The following is a 23,073-nucleotide window of genomic DNA, read 5'->3' as shown; positions in this document are numbered from 1 at the left end:
ACTGGATATGTCTAATGAAAGCTGGCTGCATGTCTCACAATCAGGGAAGAAAACGCACAGACAGGAACCATCTCCATACAAACGGAACCTGAAGTGGAGAACACAGGAAACCAGAACTATGGATGAAATCTCCCAAGAGAGTGTGAACTTCAAGAATGGAACATCAACAACTGATGAGGATATTAAAGATGAGCTGAGCAGTGAGACAGGTAAAAAGAAAACCAAGACTGAAGCCAGAAGTTTCAAAGGAGAAAGCAATGCTGTCCTACCCACCAAACAGGTAACATTATCATGTCTACATGACACCATGAATTAAAATAATGTCAACACTTACGAAAAGTTCTTGGTGTAGCTTTAAACCAGAATATAAACCCTTTCATTTAAAAAACATTTAATAAAAAAAGGTAGAGCACAGTGCATGGCAAAGTTCTCCTCTTGTAGTAAAAAAGGGGAGTGTGTTGGGTTTTATTTACATCAAAAGGAGGTGAAAGTAGTTTTGTATGACTTCTTCTGGTTTATGTTCTAGCCGTATCAAAATATTATCTATCTAAAACTTCAGGACCGGGGGTTTGCTCAGTGGTTCCACCACCAGCCTCGCAAGTAAGCGCAAGGGCCTGAGTTCAACCCCCAGTACCAAAAAAAAAAACAACAACAAAAAAAACTTCAGCATAAAATTATAAACATAATATACCTCACTAATTTTCAAACTATCCCACAACTTTAAGCATGTATTCTTTCACTTCCCTTAGACCATAAAAGGTAAAAGATAAAGTCTGTGCTATTAAATTTTAGTCGATGACATGCCGTAACAGGTACTCTGCCAGCATACTCACTGAACCTGTAGGCTAACTTCGTTCACAATAAAGCTTGGGGAAGAACAGCTAATGGAGAATTGCCCAAAATATCAAGTGTGACATCACAAAAACAAACAAATTAGAAAATAAAAACATATATAAAAGACTATATATTTTAAATCAATTTTCATTAATAGATCAGTATTTTATTCTTTGCATGGGATAATCATTAAAAGAACAAATATTTTTAACACATTTAAAGTTCAAGAAGGGTACACTTGGTTAAACTGGGTACATTTTAAACTTATTACTCATAATGAATTAAATGAAAAAAGCAAGATAAGCAATTCCAATCAGCTTGCAGACTTGCAGATATGCGTTTATGTGATTTTAGTGAATTGCATCATTATGAATTCAGTGTACCAATATTCTCCCTTTCTTTTACTCAGTAACTGAGTCTTGCTCACCCTACTTCATATACTCTACATTAAACACCTCTTCCCATGCATACTCTCCAACTATGTGCCATCTTCATATCATCTTCAATGTTTACTGAGTGCCTCCTATAAACTAGACACTACAGATTGTTATGTAATCTTCATAACGTAAGTATTATCTTCTGACACTGTACAAATTACTCATATTATGCCATATCAAATGAATTTGAAACCACAGGAATATGAATTAATTGTTTTTGAAGTTTTACATATTCTCAGAACATCCCTGGATGCTCCAATTGAAAAGCATGGAAATTTAAGGTTCAATCCCTAACTGCACACTAGAATCAACTGAAAAGTTTTAAAACATGGTTACAGGATTCTCACCTCATACAATTTAGACTGGTGGCTTTAAAAAATATCCTAGGTTACTCTAATGGACAACCAAGGTTGTAAAATACCAGATTATCTTATTATCAAGTTCTTCCCAGATTTAAAACTTTTGATTCTAAGTATTTCAAGACTGTGTGCCTTAAAATGAACTACAACACCAGAAAGACTACTTTCTCATAGTTTACCCCAAAGAAACTTAATGAATAAAAATTTCTCTTAATTCAAACTTTCTCTAATAATTCTAGATTAATAGTGCCTACCGTTTTGCAGCCATTAATGCTAGCAGATGTCAAAAATAAATGAATAATGAACGTGAAACACTTAAAACGCAATTTTTTCAAAGTCTTGTTTGAGAAGGAAAGACCTACACACATGCTAGAAGTGCTTATTTTCCATTGATAAAACTATTCCTATCAAATAATTATGTGAACAGTTTTTTGGTTTGTTTTTTTTTTTGTCTCAGAAATTAAAAACCATCTAGGAGAAGCAATATTCAAATGATGCTAAAAGGTTTACCAAGAAAGACAAGGTCCTACATACCTACAGGAAATGGAACCAGAGTAGTATACATTTTGAATTGTGTTAGTTTTGTTTTGTTTTGTTTTGTTTCTCTCTTTCTAGGCATCCTTAGTTTCAGACTGCCACTGCTTATATGTAATGTCTGCCTATATGACACCCTTGCCATTTATGATTTGCTGTTTCTTGGATTAAAATTAAGAAAACAAACTTATTAAATATATACTATATATACATATATATATGTATGTATGGTTAGGGAGAGTTTGTTACAAAGACATAATGCTTTTGTTGTAAGAAAAAAAAAAACACAAAACCCAAAGCTAAGAAGTAAAATGATAAAATTTTCATAGACTAGCTTTGTACATTATTCTTCCTGTAGGTCTTTTTCCATTTATCACCAGTTCTTGGATTCTTGACTTTTAAATAGGAGAAGCTGCTGGAGGCAGCCCAGTTCCAGATACATGAAAAGGCACTAAAAAAACGTAACTCCTCCTAGGGAGACATGAAAAAAAATCAAAGTTGAACTTACATGTAATTATGAGCACAATTCCTACAACCATTTAACTGAAATGAAGTGGAAAAACCCCATTCTTAAAAACTTTAGCACAATTACTAAAATAAACAGTTACTGAGATAGGGATGTAGCTGGGGTACCCATGCTTGCCCAGCATGAGCAAAGCCTATGGATGTGATTCCTAGCACATGTGCGGGTACGGGTGCACGAGCGCGTGCGCGCATACACACGCACCACTGCCACCAATAAAACAACCAGTTGTTTTTCAGAATCAAACATCTGAAACTACAGTTAATAACCATTATATTCAGACTGACGTCTGTGGCAGTAACTTTTTCAAATTCATCTTTCTTCCTATTTCTCCTCTGACTGACTCATCCTCAAAATTATTTTTTTCTTCCACCCCCACTTTTCTGTAGTGGTTCAACTCTGATGTTAGCTTTACTAAGAAGATATATTTATTTTTGTTCTCTCTCTCCTGCTTTGTTAATCCGGCCCCTTAATATTTTTTATGAACCTCTGATTATGTATTTTAAACTATGATAAAAACTAAGAGGTAAACTTTTTAGACTGGGGATTTAGCTCAGCGGCACCACACCTGCCTCACAAGTGCAAGGTCCTAAGTTTGATCATACCAAAAAAAAAATGAGGTAAACTTTTTATTTTGAAATATACCAAATGGCAATATTTAAATTTACTTACAAAACAGTATGAGGTAAAATGGTGAATATATGTTAAATGGATCTAAATAATGGTAATTTGCAATGAAATGTAGGTTTCCTTTGTGATGGTTTTTTTTAACCACACAGTGGTGAAATAATGTTTCCTGAACAGAGGCAGTAATAAATTTTACTATTTTATTTGAAGTATAAGAACAAAACATATAAATTGTACTTAAAAATGCAAAATTGTAATAAGGGCTTATAACAGCGACAGGTGTAACTATAATTAGGGATCTTCTGGACAGAACGAATTTCTATGAAGTTTAATTATCAGAATGACTTCACAAGAATTACTATCTTTCTGAAGAAAGGCAAGATGTACAAAATGACCAAATGCATGTGTTTTTTATGCAAATGAGAGAGAATATGGAACATATCTGAGAAGCTGCACTGCTTAAGGTTTGATAAGGTTTAGTTTGGTTTGGTTTGAGTATTACTGAAGAACCCAGAGCCCCATGCATGCTAGGCAAGCACTTTACACTAAGATATCTTGAGATAAAAGTCTCACTGAGTCCCCTAGCTTTCCTCAAACATGCAACTCTCCTGCCTCAGTCTCATGAGTAACTGAGCTCACAGGCATGTGCCACCATTTTCACATGGAGATAAGATTTCAGGTTGAGACAAGCTACTAAAATCCAGATTTGTCTAAAATCTTAAAATTACACAGAAACTCTCAAATTGGCTGGCAGCAGAAAGGGTAGGAAAGAGGGCACGTCAAAATTACTTCAGGACAGTTTGCAAATACACCCTTCCCCAATCAACCACAAGATTCTGATAAGAGTATCTAGAAAGAAATGCCACCCTCTCCACCCTTAATGCCCTACCTTGAGTCTCTGCCATGATGAGTTACCAGTACTGATAAAAACACAAGTGTCATATTTTTCAGACATGTTAGAAAAGGAAAAAATGACTAAGAGTTCCTAAGAATGATTGAGATATACTACGAGTGACCACTGTGGTAAGTTCTTAACTTATCACTTCAACCTACAGTCCCCAAACTATTAGAGAATCATTCATTTAACTTATTTCTTAAGTACATGAATAATGCCAGACAATAAGAAAATGACTAAATAATTCATTTCCAGAATAATACACTGGGACAACCAAAGCACTGTGATTTGTAAAATTTCATTTTAAGTTCTGTGAAGACATTAGCCAAGTCCTAGAATACTACACATGCCTAACTAAACAGGTCAGGCTTTTATTTGTACTCCATTCAAGCAATACAACATGCATAAAGCACAAACTTTGATTTCAGTAAGGCCTAGACTTAAGTCTTAGTGCTACCATTTACCAACTAAAAGTTCTTATTCAACTTAATTAACCTTCTTGACACTGTTTCCTCAGCCACAGAATGGGACTAATATCTTAAAGCATTATGAGGAGGAAATAAAAGTATTTAAAAAATCCAAAAGTAATAGTCATTCTTCATATTTTAGCTTTTTTTTCCAAAGAAATTACCGTATTTGAGAAGCCAAAATAGTAACTAACATTCTATGGACAGAAAAGGAGAATTCAATTCTAATACTTAAATTACCTAGAATAAGAGCAGACCAGATCATTCAAACAACCCTCCACAGTGATAAAACAAAACAAAAAAATCCTGGGCAAAATATTTTTTTAAATTTCTCACAGATATGAAGGAAGAGACAAATTAATAAAAAGAATAACCAAGCCAGGATCTAGTAGAAGAAAAAAATATCTCAAGAAGTGGGTCCTGGGATGGGGTTTTAGCTCAGTGGTTCCAGCACCTGCCCTACAAGCACGAGAGCCCGAATTCTATCTCTGGTACCACAAAAAAAAGAGATGTGGGTCCATCTGGTGAGAGGGTACATTTGTTGTGAGCATGTTAGCAAAGCTATGTGAGAAGCTGAGAAGGCGCTGTCCACAGCCTAGAAGGACAGAAGTCCAGGATCCATCAAAGGAAGGAGTCCTGGCAAATCATAAGTAAAAACGAGATTTATAATAAACCTTGCCTGGTCTGTACACCTGTTTCAACTCATCTAGAATCACTAAGAAAAATCTCAATCTCTAAACATAATTAGAGTGATCTCCAATTGTTGACATCTCTAGACACTTGACAAAAGTAAAAGACCATGCTCCATGGAAGAAGATAACATTCTAGAAATGTAGAAAATATTTCTACAATGATTACCCAAACAATTTCTGACTGACAGTCAAGACAACCAGATACATGGGAAGGCAACACAGTATGAATGACAACTAGCAGATAATAGACAACTGAAACAGATACGTAAGAACTTAAAACATTAGAATTAACAGACAGATGTTAAAATATTGTATTCCCCCCAAAAAAACATATATAGGTAGTATTTATATACATAACACAAGTAAAAAATACATATACAAGGTACACTGAAATGTTAATTAAATGTAAAATCTAGGTGATGGGTATATCACAATTCTCTATAACATTCTTAGAATTCTGAGCGCTAAAAATGCCAAAATCAATACCAGCAGTAAAATATAGCCTCTGTAAGACCAGAAATCAAGACATCTAGAAAACAACAGAAGAGAGAAAGAAGCTCTGGAAATCAAGAAAAAGCCAACAGGACTAAATATCACAGAGAAACCAATGACAACACGGAGAGAAGAATGAAGGAGTTTGGAACACTCACCCCAGACACCCAGGAAGGAATCTGTCTCTCCAAGTACAAGGTAAGCCCAGAGAGAGCTGGCAGCTCCAGAAAGAAACAGACGGACAGCACCAGCCCCAAGAAAAGGCCACAGTTACTGTCAGCTACAAATACAGTGTGCAGTTTTATTCTGAAAGTGACTTCCTCTGCATGGTAAGGTGGAGCTGGAGAAAAAATTCACTGTAGTGTCCACCATACTTGGAAGTGATAATCAGGAGACACTTGGGGAAGGGCTTTACTGTGTAAGACTGGAATACTATGGGGATCAGAAGTCACAGAACAACTACACTTCAGGTCTCTGGGGTCACTCTGCTACAGGGGTTAGAAGCCAGGCTGGTCATAGGTGATTATAGGGCTGAGTCTGAAAGACATTACAGACATTAAGTCCATCGGACGGCTTGGCCCCTCTCACTGCCTGTTTCCAACACAGAGCTCAGTAGTCTATTTGCTTCCCATCTGTCAGTGTGAATAGGAATATGTCTCACCTTATAGTTGCCACACCCTGGGGTGTACAGACACAGAGGCCCCTGGAACAAATGAGGCACCTCTTGAGCCCACGTGGCAAAAAGGCAGGGAAAGACAGCAGTGATTTCAGGTGCACAGCAGGACACAAATACAAAGAACTGCTGGAGTGAATAGAGTCCTAAAGTAAATAGGACACCGACTGACCATACCCAGGGGGAAAAGCAAGGAAGGACTCAGCATTTATACAGCAAAAAATGAGTGTGGAAACAAAGTAAGCCCTAGCTGTGACTCACTATCCCCCCACTGTAGATACTAATACCACAAGACCTGCACAGAAACCACTCAAACACCAGGAAGAACTTTCTGGACTCAATTCTTTTTGGTTTGGCTTTTTTTTTGGAGTGGAGTTTTTTGTTGTTTTTTTTTCCTATCTTTTGCTCTTTGCACTTACTCTTTTCTCCTTTTTTTTTTCTTTCTCTTTTACCTATTTCTATTATCTTTTTTTTTGTTAACAGGATTTTTATATCATCTTGCTATTCTTTTTCAAATTTTACTTCTTTCCTCTTTCCCCACCCCCTCCTCTTTTATTATCACTATTAATATTTATTACTTTTTAGCTATTTAGTTGACTATGCTATTATTGCTGAACTCTTTTCTATCATTAAAGGCACTAGAGTTATTGCCTTCAGTAGATATTTACTGTATGTTAGTACTGTATTTGGTTTCTCTTTGTATCTACACTATTACTGCCAATCTCTTTTCTACTGTTAAGGCTGGTATAGTTGTAGCTATACCATTATTGGTTCTTATCATATCTCAATAACTAGTTTGTCTTTGACTCTACTGCTAATCTCTTTTCTATTGTTAATGATAGAATAGTTGTTGCTTTTAGTTGGTTTTTATTGTATGAAAATATCTGGATTGTATCTGTGCCATCAACATTACCACGGTTCAGTTCGTTTTCTCCCCTTTCACTGGTATTGTGATCAAGCTCCCAGAAGAAAGTAAAAATAAGTAAGAAAAACTTCAAATATTATGCTGAATAGGTTGAAGAGGAGTATAAATTATCAAAATATAAACAAGCCTAAGAACATATCACAAGGAGGTCGAATCTAACTATAGAAATCTCCAAAGGGATAACAAGTTTCCTGAGCCTACCTGATCTTCAACCCATAGCACAAAACAATAGAAACATGAGAAAGCAAGACACCAAGATGATCCCAAAACCTCTACCTCTACAAACGATCTCACCAACAATGAAGTAGAGGAACTATAAGCAATGAACACAAAACACCTGTTATGGCTTATATCTAGATGTCCTCCTAAAGTCTCACGGGGTTATAGGTGGGGCTTTTCGGAGGTGGCTGGATCTACGGTGTATCATGCTGGGATTAAGGTGCACCACCCAAAGGACAGTGGCCTGAAATATAAAGGAAGGCTTGGTTGCTGCTGCTGCTTCAGCTGTTTTGATGCTTATATGTTGCTGGCTCCTGACTGCTCTGTGATACTCCTCGGCCATGCCACACTGCCTTGGAGCCAGCCAACTATGTGCTAAAACCTCCACAAACTTATTTTCAGACAGACTTCAAGCCAAAACCAATCAGAAGAGATAAAGGTGGCCACTACACACTGGTAAAGAAACAATTCAACATGAAGGGCTAACAATTCTAAGTATTTACTGCACTGAGTGTCAGTGCACTGAACTTCATAAAAGTGCTAGACTTAAAAAGGATAAATAGACACCAATACAATCACAGAAGGGGACTTTTAACACCTCTCTCAGAATTATTCAGGGCAACCAGACAAAAAATAAACAACAATAACAAAAAAAAAAAAAATCAAAGTTAAACCACACCATTAAACAAATGAACTTAATATCTATAGTGTTTCATTCAATAACAGAAAACACATTTTTCTCAACAGTACAGACTGTATCTTAGGCCATAAAGAATACTTAAATAAGCCGGGAATGGTAACACAAATATCCCAAGCTTTCAAATGGTGGTCCCTATCTACCAATTCCCATTTTTAAAAAGTTGATTCCAGTCCTGGGGCATAAAATACAATCAATCTTATCTCTCAAATCCTGAAAGCAAAGAAACTACAAAAGAATACTATGAGTCATATCAGAAGAGCATTAAGTCAATTTAAAAGGCTTCAGTTGATGAAAGAAAGATAATTTGAACATCACAATAACTGCAAAGAATTTTAACACTTTAAAAATACAAAAGTCAAAGCTAGGCACATGGCGTGTACTTGCAGTTTCAGCACAAAACCCAAAATCTACTGGTCAGACCTCTGCAGGTTGCAAGAGACCAATATGGACTTCTGAAATCTGATAAAGAGATAGAATCGACCCTCATTCTGATTCTCCTGTAGGGACCTAATTTCAAGATAACCAAGTATTTTATGAAGCTTTTCATTCTAAAAGAATCACAGCTAGTAACAGTAAGAGGAACTGTAAAATTTGAAATTTACCATTCTGTGATCCTAAAATTAAAGAAGCTGGTCAACAAGAATTAATGACAGCTAAAAGCAATTAAGTGCAAGTTAGAGAGGGAACTTTATAATGGATTAATCAGACTGGCATCAACTGTACCCACTGTTCAATCTTAACATTGTTAAAAACTGAACAACAATGAGTTCTGTTGTTGTTGTTGTTGTTGTTGTTTTTGGTAGCAGGAATCGAACTCCTGAACTTGCTCTGGCAAGGCAGGCACAGGAACCACTGAGCTAAATTTCGGCTGAAAGGTGTTTTTCTTGATGTGATACAGCAGAAAATCCATACCACCAATAAAATGGGCTAACAAAAAACTAAATCTAAATCTAATTATCAGTTTACATGAAATAAGAAATAGAAGACATGTGAAAAGACCCATGAACATGTTCAAAAGACCATGAGGACACAATCAGCAAAATCCAGAATGTGAGAAATTTATACAACATATGACCCAACTTCTCCAACAAAAAAGAAAATTAAATAGATAAACTGAAACAGATTTAATACATGCATCAACCAATTCTGTATTTATTCGATACCTTGTTTGGATTCTGAGACAAGCAAACATTCAAACATTTAGGTTTACTGAAATAAATGATAACTGAAAACAGACTGCATATTAGATGATATGGTTAATTTTGTTGGGTGGGATAACAGCCCTACCTGCTACAATGGAGGTATATTGAAATATATGCCAGTAAAAATGATGTCTAGTGTTTGCTGTGAAATATTCCAGATTTACTAATTAATGATTTGTGCAATTAAAAGGTAAAATAGGCAGAAAGGTAGATAAATTGGTGGATGGAAGAATGGCTACAATTTCCTCAGGGAGGAGAGTGACTGTAGGTAAATGAATTCAAATTAAACGAGAGCCAGACGATAAAGCTTTTAGGTAACAGACTACTTTCACATTCTCAAAGTTAATTCAGGATTTACTAAACAAAGTTCAAATTTCACTACAAAAAAAAAAGGTGTCACACCATATATAACTATAAAAACTATCTATTTCACACTACTTTTAAGGTACTCACAGCCGGTAAGAGAGACTGCATATTTTGATTAGAGTCTGCTATTGTAGCAAGGTACACCAGGTTTGTATGCAACATCTGCTGATACCTGTTAAAACAAAATAAATATCAATATTAAAAAATAATTTTATTCCTATCTGCTTAAATATAAACAGCATTCTAATTATTTCCAGAATTTAGTAAAGATGTATTACCTGAACATCAATAGAACTTCAACTTTTTCTATTTTCTCGGCAAAATAACTCTAAATAATAAATAATGCTCTCTGGGTAATAATGAACAAGATCTTACCAAGTTCCACATTTTGTTACAATTGTTTTATAATACATATACATCAGTGAATACTCAAAACAACAGTTAAGTAGAAGCTCTAATTTTTCTTCATTTTACTGATGAGGAAACTATGGTTTGTACAAAACTGCATAGCTAGTAAACAGATTAAATGGTGTATGACTAGCTTCATACATAGTACAGCAGATTTTGAAAAAGAGAACCAAAATAAAGGAATTCAGTGAAATATGCTATCCCCTTCCTTTTGTCATTTTCGTTATACCAAAGGCCTCCAATCTAAATACAACCAAGATCTTCTGGTTGGGGATGAAGCTCAGCAGCAACACGCCTGCCTGGTAAGCACAAGGTCTTGAGTTGATCCCCTGTATCCCCCACCAAAAAAAAAAGATCTTCTGTTAAAGTATCAGAAAGGAGGTGAGAATCACACATTTTCATTCCTGTAATTCACTCTTCTTCAGTCCCGTAGATATGACTAAATTTGCCTGCTGTGGTTACACTTCTTATCTATCAAGATAAGTGGTTCTACTACTTATCTAGTTCACAAGACAGTGAGTATGCAATTTCCAGTCACAGAAAAAAATGATATGCTGAAATGCAGAGATGAAAGAAACACTAGAACACTAATAAAACCGAGTTAACTTTAAAAAATGAAATAAATTCTCAATATTGGAGTTATGTGGTTAAACATGCATATAGCCATCTTGTGTATGAATTAGTTGAGCTACACTCCCTAATTATAAATTAATTCAGATGAAACCAGATTAAAATTACTGGTAGTAGTGACCCAATTACTAGTGTTTGGCCTTAGTGCATGCATACAGCAAGCCTCATAAACACAAACTTAAAACCTGCATAAAACTGTTAGGCTGCCTTAAAATTTCATTTACTACAAAACTAACTACAAATTAAAATAATAAAAATAAGTCAAAAGACTGTTACTCAAATAAATTATTTTGATTGATAACCAAAATTTTTTTACATGTCTTTCTCTTTATTTTAAGTACAGTAATTTTTAAATGATCCTCGTCTTTTTTTTTTTCATCTGTTGGTAAAATATTAGTGCAACTTTTCTTTAAAGTAAAGTTTACCACAGACATAAATGAAATTTTCCCAAATGAAAATGGTCCTTGGGGCCAGGGATTTAGCTTAGTGGTTCCCCTGCCTGCCTCGCAAGCACAAGGTCCCAAGTTCAATCCCCAGTACCAAAAGTAAAAGAAAAAGAAAATGGTCCTTCAGTTGCCAATAAATACAAATTTTCAACCTAAGTTAAATGGCAAAGAACTGGTGCTTATCATTAAAAGCAAAAATATGAAGTACTTATAGCATCACCTACAATGCTCCCTCCAACACACACCTGGGAAGAACCAAAGATGCTTTATAGAAGTTTAGTTGCTTCTGAAAAGGCACATGGGGTGTGAACTTTTTAAAAAACATTCTAGACATTGTGCCACCACCACTCTTGTTTCTGTGCAGAAATGGCATCTATAACTAACTGGGGTAGACAAGAATGCTGTTCAAGCTAAAGCAAGCCAGAGCCAAAATTTAACTGCACAGTAACAATGCACTTTCCTTCATGCAACCTTGAGTTTTCTATATATTCAATTCTCATGCATTAGAACACATAAGGTAGGTTGAATTCTAATGATTTTACAATATGGAAAAAAATTAAGGAAGGGCATCACCTGGGGAAGAGAAAATGAAATAATTTTCTAAAATGAAATAACTTGGGCCGGGGATTTAGCTAAGTGGTTCCACCGCCTTGCAGGCACAAGGTCAGAGTTCAATCCCCAGCACCAAAAGTAAGTAAGTAAGTAAATAAATAAATAAATAAATGAAATGAAATAATTTTCTAAAACAAATACCATAAAGGGGATCATAGTAAATTCTTTGGTACCTCTTTGTTCCTGTTACAAACTACTAATTTCACAACTTTTTATTAGGAAAAATAACTTACTTCTCAGTAAGTTTCTTCACTAAAATGTCTATTCTTTTAATGCTTTTCTTCCATGCACCTAGACATGATACAGTTTTAATCATGATCTTTAGATAAACAAGGGTCAAAATACAATTAGGTTTCTAAAGTTACAATCATCTCTAACCTCTAGCTGGAAGTACTTCATTATTCTGTGGTAGTCTTAAATGAAATTTAACATTTAGGACTCCAAGGACTGGGGATACAGTTCAGTGGTAGAGGGCTCACCTAGCATGTGCAAGTCCTCTAGGTTTGATCCCCAGCACCACAAAAAGGGAAAAAAAGATGATGATGACAATGGATTCCCTATCTTTTCATTTCATGAAAAGCAACCAATGACTTTTCTTTTCTTTTTTTGAGACAGGGTCTCGTTACATTGCTCAGGCTGGCTGCAAACTCAGTATGTAACCCAGACTAGCTTTGAACTTGTGATTCTCCTGCCTCAGCCTCCCAAGTGCTGGGATTACAAGCATGCACCACCACACCCAGCATCAATGACTTTCAATTACAACACATAACTCATTTCAAAGTCTATTCCTTTAATTCTTTTTATTCTGAGTATTAGTATATTATATGCTCAATGTAAGATTTTCTACACTTGATCTTAGCCAAAAGGCCGAGAAGCGATTCAATGTAAGATTTTCTAAGGAACACTGACCACTTCATAAAAGACAGTCTATTCATAACTCTTAAAAAATGTTTTAGTTATTAAAAAAAAATTTTTTTTTTTAGTTAGGATTGCTGCAGGTTCCAGGCCATCCTGGGCTACCCAGTTAGTTTAAGGCCAGCCTGAGTTACACAGCAAGATCTTGTCTCAAAAAAAAAAAAATTATTATTATGCTGATTAGCACTTAATAAACCAATGTTAAAACACTATTAAATCATCTGCCACACTTAAATCTTCATCTGTCTGATAGACTTAGAGTAGGTATCTTAAGTGCCTTGCAGTTTTAAACATCTAAAAATACAATTTTATAGAATAGTTTAATTTTTGACAGTTGCCAAATCCCCTCTCAAATATGACAATTCTTAACATTTAATTTTGAAAGTATTTTTTAAAGTCCCAAATCCTTCTTTCAGATTTCCTAACTGTTAATAATTCACATTTGCTTTATCATTCTGTCAGTAAACACACATGTATGCACACACATTCTGAGCGTCAGTTACAGACATTAACACCCCTTTTCTCTAATACCTTCAGTATTAATTTCCCAAAAACAAGGACATTCCCTTATGTAACCGTACAACCATCATGAGGACATTAACATCGATACACTATCACCCTCTAACCCACAGAATCTTTCTAATCTGTCCCAAAACCGCCATGTCATTTTTGTCTAACTGAAAAAGGTAGGAAAAAAACAAACATTTTTATTGAGCTGTTCCAACCGCAATAGGTTTTTTCAGTGAAATTACACTGTAATTTAAAGCATTCATCAAATATTTATTCAAAGATAATGCTAGACTTGAAGATGAGCACTAAGAAAAAAATATATACTCAAATTCTTTTCTAAGTTTATATGTAAGTCACCTAAAATTCAATTAGAAAAACTTCTAGAAGCACCTGGATCCAGCTAAGACTACTGACATGATAAAAATATTAAATAAATATTTTCCTGAGAAACTTAATTTTTTTCTTTTTGGGGGGGTGGGTGAGGGGCGCTAGGGATTGAAAACCAGGGACTTTACATACTCAGTCTTTTCTTTCAAATTTTGCTTTCAGAAGGAGTCTCACTAAACTGCCTAGGTTAGCCTCAAACTTTCAAACCTCCTACCTCAGTGTGTGGGAACACAAGCACCTACCACTACAATAAACAGTGTTTATTAGTAAATTACATTGGTCACCTGAATAGTTTACAGTCATTCAGTCAACATTTAGTCAAAAATGGACTGCATGTAACACTACTTATACAATGGAAGGGCCACAAATTATATCACTAAATGACATCACAGCCATCTTAGTTTATGTCCTGTAAATGCTGATATTTGCACAATGATGAAATTGTCTAATGATGCATTTCTCAGGATGTGTCCCGATCAATAAGCAACACATGACTGTACTTTCTTAACGTGTACACTTATCTCTAAAGTACTGTTAATAAAAGAAAATCAAATGTGTAAGCCAAAAGCAGACATAAAACATACTCATGATGGTAACTATCTTGCAAGCTACCAGCTGTATTACAGTCAACATTTTATGTTTGCTGATGGTACTGTCCTAATACTGACAAATAGTTTCACATATGTGTGATTATTAATCTATTAAATGGGAGCTCACTAAGAGCCACTACATCAATTACCTTGCAGAAAGTAAAATAACCATTAACAATAATTGATTTAACTTAAAAATCTGAAGTCCAATTCCATTTTTTAAGAAGTACTTTTACCTTAAGGTGTGAAAAATACATTTACTAGACAGCAGGAATCACAGAATAAAAGTTATCTTCCCAAGTAGAAATTTAAAATTAATTTCCTTCCAACAACAAGAACTACTAAGTTTTCACATCAGAACTACATTCAGGTGCTCACTTTGGCAGCACATATACTAAAATTGAACCATACAGAGAAGATTAGCACAGCCCTTGAGCAAGGATGACACACAAATCCGTGAAGCGTTGCATATTTTTGCTATTATTTAAAAAAAAAAAAAGAATTACTTTCAGACCCCAGACTTACATGACTATAATACATGGCATATTTGTGTAAGTCTGCAATTATTAGACTGAGCAATAGGCACAAAAGCATTACCAGTGAGAGGCTCTGAGTGGTTGGAATGTGGCGCTCATTTGCTTATTTATTTTAACATACTTATGTCTTCTAACTTCTTACAATGCATATACTGTTTTAATAAAATAATTTTTTAAAAACTGTTTCAGGCAGTCATCATATTTGAAAGAAGTATCTAGAAATGGACTATCAATTCCCAGATGACTGTCATTTACTAAAGCTTCTATTTATTTTCCTTTTGCCTCTCTTACTGTCAAAATAAAAAAAGAACATTTATTAAGGCTACAAGGAGGAAAATTTTGTTCTCTTGTCTTACAAACCATTTTGACAATTTGAAAAAGAGATCTAAAGGTAAGAATGAAAATTAAACCCATCAGAGCTAAGAACAGCAGGATGCTGTTGTCTCAGCTACTCAGGAGGCTGAGGCAGGAGAACTGCTTGAGCCCAAGAAATCAGGGCCAGCCTAGACAAAATAGACTCCATCCCTTAAAAACATAAGATGAAGAAGTAGTAAAATTCATCAGAAAGAACAGAATTTAAGATTTACCCTAAATCAATTTAAACCTTTCATCAAAAACACGTGAAAAAATATGAGGTCTATTCCAATATGCAGAGAATGAGAGAAATTATCATGCAATACATGAAAAAGAGTATAAAGAGTAAAGCAGTATAAACTTTTGCTGATTCGAGTTGGAAAAGCTGGTTCTAATTCTGAACATCTACCCATGACACATACTGCTGCGTCCAATAAAAAATTGAACATGTCCCGGGCCTTCAAATCCCTTGGCTCTATCTGGGGTTCTTAAAAGCTTTAGGTAAAAACAGAAATTCTAAGCACTGACCCCCAATTTTAATCAATCCACTGCTCACTTCAGACTGGGATCTACTCATCACTGATGATTATCTATAAACTGAAGAAGCTGATCAGCTAGGTTATTTTTTTAAAGAATTTTTCAAACATAAACAGACATAATCCACTAAAAGAATATAAAAATGGAAATAGTCATACAAAATGCAAAATGACAAGCAACTGGAAAGTAAGATAAACACCGCTTCTTAAGTTTCTAAATACCATCTTACACAAAAAAAGAACTAGGGGCAGAAGCCAGGAGGATGAGCGCAGGCCACTTGCCCTGCGAGTCCACGCTGCATCTCCCATGCAGCGCTGACACCTGTGCTCAGGCCCTGGCAGGGAGTCAGTCAGCAAACGCTCACGTGTGCAGGGTCCTGCAGCCCGAGAGAGCAGCACCTCGGACTCAGGAGGACCCCTCACTTTGTACCACCAAGTGTGGCCAGGGGTTGGACAGAAGTCAGTGTTTGCATCGCAGCAAGGGAATAGCCAGAAGACATACGAAAGAAGATGGATGAGGACACACTCCAATTTTTTGTGAATTTTTCACTGAATTGCACTCAGCAGCAATATTCAACAACATCTTGATTAGACCTAATAAAGAAACTCATGAAGGAGAACTTCCAGAACTGCTTAAGAAAATGAGTCACTTCTCTCAAGGTTGGGAAACAAGTCATTATACACAATCAGGTATAAACTGAAGCACTGAAGCCATATTTCCAGGCCTGCAAGGGCAGGCACATCTCCAAAGAGCAGGAATACGAGGAACTTCCTTTACAACTAATAAACGTGACCCAGGTTCATAATTCAAGAAAATTTTTTAAAAAAGAACTAGGGTTTGGAGAAATGGGTGATTCCAGACTTGCACAGAAAAAAGTATAGGGTAAGACTGAAACATTTCATGGTGCAAGAAAATGCTCAAAAAATAATGGAGACATGTCAAGAAGACAGCTGGGAAGTTTACCAATGGCCAAACCTGGAACAATTAGAAGGGAAAAAAGTGGCGTTAGGGTAATAAATTATAACCTAGAAAATTTATTAAGAATATAGAAGTCCATTCAGCTAGAAATAACAAACTAGTGAATTGGGGGAAGGGTTAGGAGATACCTTCTTACAGTAGGATTACAAATAAATATGTATGATAACTAGTTACTATTTCACAGCTACTACACTATTACCTACCTCAGGCAATAATCACTGGTGGATGCTACAATAAATGTGTTGAAATATAATGATAAACATCATGTGTATATCTCAAGTTATCTCCCCAGCAAGATATGTATGAATTACAAAGGAAAAAATAGTAACTGTGTTAGAGAGAAAATGGCACCATCTTAACTAAGTGATCAAACTTATCACCAGTAGCAGAACAAATTACTACTATATAGCTTCTAAAGATATACTGAGAAGGACACAGTATCCCAGCTGTGGTTCTACTGCCAAAAGCATGTTATGTGACAAATCTTAAAAGAGGGATGTCCCACAAAATAACCGGTCTGTACTTTTACTATAAAGTCATCATGAAAGATGAAAGGACAGTTCAAGAGTACACCAACTCGCCCTTACAACTAAATGCAACATCTGGCCCTGCACTGGACCCCACACTAGAAAAAATACACTGATGGGACAAATGATAAAATTCAAAAAGGCTCAAAATACTGGCTTATAGTATTTCATTTTTAACAATTATATTTTGGCAACTTAAGAACATAATGCTGTTAGAAAACGCTATTAAAAGAATCCTATCTGCAATTACTCTCAAACGCTTCAGAAAAACAGTATGAGGAAGAAATGAAAAAGCAAGCAGGCCAATGTTATTTGAGAAATTTCAGTGAAGGGTACACAAGAATTTCTTGACCTATCTTTGAAACTTTTTCATAACTGTGAAATTATTTCAAAATAATGTATTTTCCTTAAGATATCACTTTTAATTAAATCAGATATACAGAAATTTTTTAAAGATAGCTAATATCCACTGCTGGCAGGTGTAGCTTAAAATCCATCCAGCCTCGAAAAACCTACTTGAGAGAAAGCAAACCAATACCTCAGGTACTGTGGCAATTTAGCATGGTCTTTGAACTGTAATTCCAACTCAAAACTAACTCTAGTCTGAGGATGCAGCCTGGTGGTATAGCACTTGCCTAGGCTGAGTGTCTGATTGCTACCACCACCAGAAAACAAACAAAAAAACAAAATTGTAACCTACATAAACATTAGAAAAACATACATGAAGGCATATGTGTAAATACACAAAAAAACTTTAAAAGAATACACACTAAAGCATTCAAAGTAGTTAACCCTATGGAGGGGAAGAAAGGCATTGGGAATTATACGTTAATTTTTATACTTCAGTATTTTTCACTTTTTTTAAATAACTAGTATGACTTCTGTTTTAAAAATAGTTTTAAAGGGGAGGAAGGGTGAAGGGAGGGTAGGGGTAAGGGGAAAAAATGAGAATCAAGACTTGTCATGTAGAGGTACAAGATCCCAACAATGAATGTAACTACTGTATCCCTAAAATGTACCAATAAACTCAATTAAAGCTGAAAAAAAAATAGTTTTAAAGGAGAAAAAAGTAATGAAGAGATTAGGCAAAGAGTGAATCAAATGATAACAAGAGACTAGAACAGAAGAAAAACTAAGGAAACCAAGGTTTGCTGGGAACATCTGCCTGGGAATAGGCCAGTAAGATCTCTCCAGGAAAGACAAGACGTGTGTCAAAACAATGGTCGGTCTAAATAAAATATTCTAAAGCTCTGATACCCAATACAACAGCCATAAGACAACAAAATGTGGCTGATCCAAAATGTGATGGGTGGGCTGGGGACTTAGCTCAGTGGTTCTGCCACCTGCCTCACATGCACAAGGACCTGAGTTTGATCCTTGATACCGAAAAAAAAACAAAAACAAAAACAAAATGTGATGAGTTACTACAGTAATATACACAATGGATTTCAGAGACTTAGTACGAAACAATGGAATGTAAAGGAGCTAATTAATACTTTTGTATTAATAATATATAGAAATGACAGGGGTTTTGGTTGTTTTCTCTTACAGGGTCTCACTATGTAGTTCAAGCTGACCTTGAGCTCACTATGTAGCCCAGGCTGTTCTCGAACTTGTGGCCACCCTCCTACCTCAGCCTCCCGAGTGCTGGGTTACAAGCATGCAGCACCACACACAGCTGAAATGACAGTATTTTAGAAATGAGTTTAAAAATAATCATCTTTAATTTCACCTGTCTCTATTACCTGTTTACTACATCTACTGGAAAATTTAAAATTACATATAAGGGGTGATCAAAATATACAATAAATGTTTAAATTTTTAAAAATTTGTTACAGTAAGACACTGCCATTAATTCTCAAAATACTCCCCGCTTGCTTCAAGCACACTTATCCCATTGTTCTTGACGCTCTCCTAAGCAGTTCTGAAGTCCTTTTTCATGTCTTCGTAAATTGTAATCAAAAATACAGTGAAGGCTGCTGCCAACCGCCACCTAATAGAAAGACAAACTTTAAAAATATTACAGTAAGTCCTCATCTACCTATTCACCAGCTATGGCACCAAGTGACTTCTGGCTCTTCCACAAAATCAAATGGTGGCAAAAGGTAAATGTTTTGAATAGATTCAGGACATCAAGGCAGCCATGACAGTACAACTGAAGACAATCATGAAAGAGGACTTCCAGAACTGCTTCCGGAAGTGGCAAGAATGACAGAGTAAGTATATTTAAAGCAAAAGGTAGTACTATATGTTGCAAGAGATTGATGGCAATATGACTTTTACCTTAACAAATTTTTAAAATTTAAACATCACTTTTTTGATCACACATCATATGTAGCTGATGTTTAGGTATCTACTAGACTGTAGTGCTCTAGAGATATGTGGTACAATATTCAATTTATTCTACCACATGAGCCTCCATAAGGGTGTACCACTGACTTCAGACACCTCATTTCAAAATAAGCAAGCTTAGTCCTTATAAATGAGAAACAAGTCTCTATTAGATGACAGTTTGGCTTTCCTCTCTAGATAGATCAATAGGTATAGATATATGCAACTGAACATACTAATAGGTTAAGATCCAACTTTTCTACAGATCAGACTATGTACAAACTTGAAGTCATTATTTTATAATACAGGGTAATAAGTTTAAGAAAAAAACCTGATACCCATCTACCCAGTCTCTCAGGAAAAAAATTTTTTTCTTGAAAAAAATCAAGAATACACACACACAAAGTTGTACACAAATGTTCAAACCTACATTATGAACTAAGAGAAGCAAAGACATCCCAAATATGCATTCCTGATGAATAAATAATGTACATGAAGATTCGGCAATAAAAAGGAATGAAGTAATGATACCCTCATCAATAAGTATGCACTCTAACAGACCACACACTGTCTGAATCCATTTATAGGAAACGTCTCCAATCAAGGGGTCAGAGATCGGTGCAGAAGATGGGGAATGAGCGCAAGTGGGTGTTTCTTCACGGCACAAAGGAAACGTCCCATAACTGAAGTCACCACAGCACAACTCTATGAGCACATTAAAATAAGACACTGAGCGATACAGTTTAAACGTAATTCAATGGAACTCTTATGAAAATGTAAAGTAAAAACTACCAAAGAAAACAAAAAAGTATCTTTTTAATCTTACTGAGAACACTCTGAAGTCTTTCCTTTATTCTGATAGTCCATTATACACTGAATAAGATGGTTATTTTCATCCAACATCTGCAATAAAATTAGAAAAAGTTTATTGTAAATGTAGTGCATCAAGAAAAATTTAAAAATAGAAAACTCAAAGAGGACGCTAATAAATGCTGAAGAAATTTAAAGTGGATCCACTAATGAAACACTGTCTCCCAATCATTTAATCATAAAATCATTTAAGCAGAAAAACATGAACTTCTCTTAAACGTATTTAAGATTTTTATTTTGCCATATTAATCTTTATTTTTAATTGTAAAAGTATAAAATTACTTTTTATTAATCTTACAACCTGCTGTTACAAACTCTTTAAATTCGCTTTAACAAATTATAAAGGGAATTTCATGAATTAGTTCTTTATCATACAAAATTCACTATATACTTAGCTGTATAAATCTCTTAAAATATGCAATATACATAAGAATAATCTTTTCATTTTCCCTTGAAATTCTAGAAATGTTTTACCTATTCAGGTCTTTTTGTACATATAATACAGGCCACCAGTGAAAATCTTTCATATTCTTACAATGGTATCATGATTACTCAATAATTTTAATATCTCCATTTCAATTATTCTGCCTATAAATAATTAACTGAAACCCAGAAGAGCAAAACTTTCTTTTATATTCAAATATTTAATTGCCTCTGCTATCTGTAATAGCGGTTTTATGTTATTGTCCATATTGCTGTTATTGTTAATTTTTATTGGTATATGTTTGCAGTGCATGACTACATTCATTGTGGGGAGTTGGTACATGTACATAACACATCTTAACTGTTTAATGTCCCCTACCCTTCTTCCTCACTCTCCTCTGTCTGTAACAGTAACGTCAGCCAGTTGGGATTAAGAGTTCAAGTTGGCTTTGCATTATTCTAACACCAATGGTAGGAGTGAGGAAAAAGTCTGTCCTCATCCAGAATAAAGTAAATACATGAAAACTTCAGCCCAGGACGTTTCATGAGGTAACTAACTAGCTCCCAAGGTTTCTAACAGTAGAGCTCTGTGAGTCTCCAAATATGGCACAATAATAATGTATTGGCTTCCATACATGTACAATATTAATACAGATTTTATGAGTTTACCACACATATACAATACATATATGTATGTTATCTCTAGAGTTTAAATACTAAAACCACATCAATTTATCTTTCTATCACCTTAAGCAGTCTTGGTTTTGAGGGCTAAGTAATTCATCTAAATAAAGTGGCATTTTGAGAACAGTATTGATTGTAGCAACTAAAAGGGCAGTTACTTTTAGTGCCAGCATGTCTATCTTGAGCAAACCACTTACATTTTCAGATTAAGATTAAGGAACAAAAGATGATCCCCTGAACTTGGACCCAGCCTTTCAGGATTTAAAGAACGCATGAAGCACAATACTGTAATCCCCCTTAATGTTAACTCTTCATTAAAAACGAAAATCATTTAACATTAACTGTGAATTTTCCCTGCACATTTACTATAATCTCCCTTGGTGAGGGGCAAAAAAGCCCCCTCCTGAGAGAAGTTATTTCTTAAGTACAATCACTGGATGCCAAAAACCTTGTCCTTAAAATGCACTAATTGAATCCTCAAGCTAAAGAATTCTCATCTTTTCCAATATATTCCTCAACAGAGCTTGACATTAGAATGTCTATCTCATATCTAATAGCCCTTACACTGAAGATGAGGCAGCAAATTTTTAATTCACTTTTCTCTTTTCATTTGAGGACAAAGCATAATTGATCAGCATTCTCTGAATTAAGCAAAGACACAATAATAAATATAAGACTTAGGTAAGAAAAATTCGTTGTAGGAAAAAACAAAAACAAAGAATAAACTGCCTGGCTGCAGCCTCCCCGCCGTGCATTATATGAAATCACTGCATTTCCAGGCACTGCCAGGCTGGGTTGTTCGTAAAATAAAGCAACAGTTGGGCAAATGTCAAATGTCATGGCACAAAGAATCTGCCAGTAAACAAACTGATTAACGTAATCTATGGGCACACGATAGTGCCGAGTCGAGCTAAAACTTGACTTTTCCCTTTTCACCCTTGCTCCAGTGCAGAAAACAAAATGCAAATATTTAAGGTAAACTACTAGATGTAGCAAATAACTTTTCGAAAGTCTAGCTCGCTAAAATTTAGGCTGCTACCTTGCTCGTAAGCAGCACGGCAGGGTAGAACGTAATAAAGAAACTTCGCGTCTGCAATTGGCAGCAGCACAGCAGCGAACTGCGATAGCTCCGTTCTGTAAAAAAAGGTCGCAGCTCCCAGTGTTTTTCTCACGACTTATGTAACCGGTCAGGACCGTGTCCACGCTGCCCACGGCAACCTCGGCGCTCGCCCAGGCACTCTGTAAACATCTGATGCAGATGTACGTGAACAAGCAGTGACCTGGAAAGGAGCCTAGGGGTCACGCCGAAGTGCATCCAGTTCTTTCTCGTCATCCCCCAGGGTCCCCAAGTTCTCCACGCAGAACCCCAACTCGGCCCGAGTTCGCAGGG

The 23,073-nt window shown here is 35.5% G+C and overlaps 1 protein-coding gene and 1 non-coding gene across 5 annotated transcripts in view; one reads left to right on the top strand and one right to left on the bottom strand.

Annotated features, from left to right (window-relative positions):
• The window catches only part of Ss18 (SS18 subunit of BAF chromatin remodeling complex), a 70,411-nt gene extending 47,390 nt beyond the window's left edge, over positions 1-23,021 (bottom strand). Inside the window, exons 1-3 of one of the 4 annotated variants that reach the window (XM_033757465.1) lie at positions 22,964-23,021; positions 20,533-20,609; positions 10,033-10,117 (exon numbers count right to left, since the gene is read on the bottom strand). In XM_033757465.1, the coding sequence (XP_033613356.1) occupies positions 10,033-10,117; positions 20,533-20,609 (162 nt within the window). In that variant the 5' untranslated portion in view covers positions 22,964-23,021. Of the gene's footprint in view, positions 1-10,032; positions 10,118-20,532; positions 20,610-22,722; positions 22,912-22,963 lie in introns of those variants that run through there. The other 3 variants (XM_010643654.3, XM_010643640.3, XM_010643648.3) reach the window with 3 other exon arrangements.
• LOC117283831 lies at positions 14,814-14,919 on the top strand. The gene has a single exon (XR_004514848.1). It is a non-coding gene; the product is annotated as a U6 spliceosomal RNA (small nuclear RNA).
• Positions 23,022-23,073: the final 52 nt, after the last annotated feature.

This window comes from Fukomys damarensis, unplaced genomic scaffold (genome assembly GCF_012274545.1).
Source record: "Fukomys damarensis isolate Sample0158 unplaced genomic scaffold, DMR_v1.0_HiC HiC_scaffold_30, whole genome shotgun sequence".
Lineage (NCBI taxonomy): Eukaryota > Metazoa > Chordata > Mammalia > Rodentia > Bathyergidae > Fukomys > Fukomys damarensis.
This window is presented reverse-complemented; position numbering and strand designations above follow the sequence as displayed.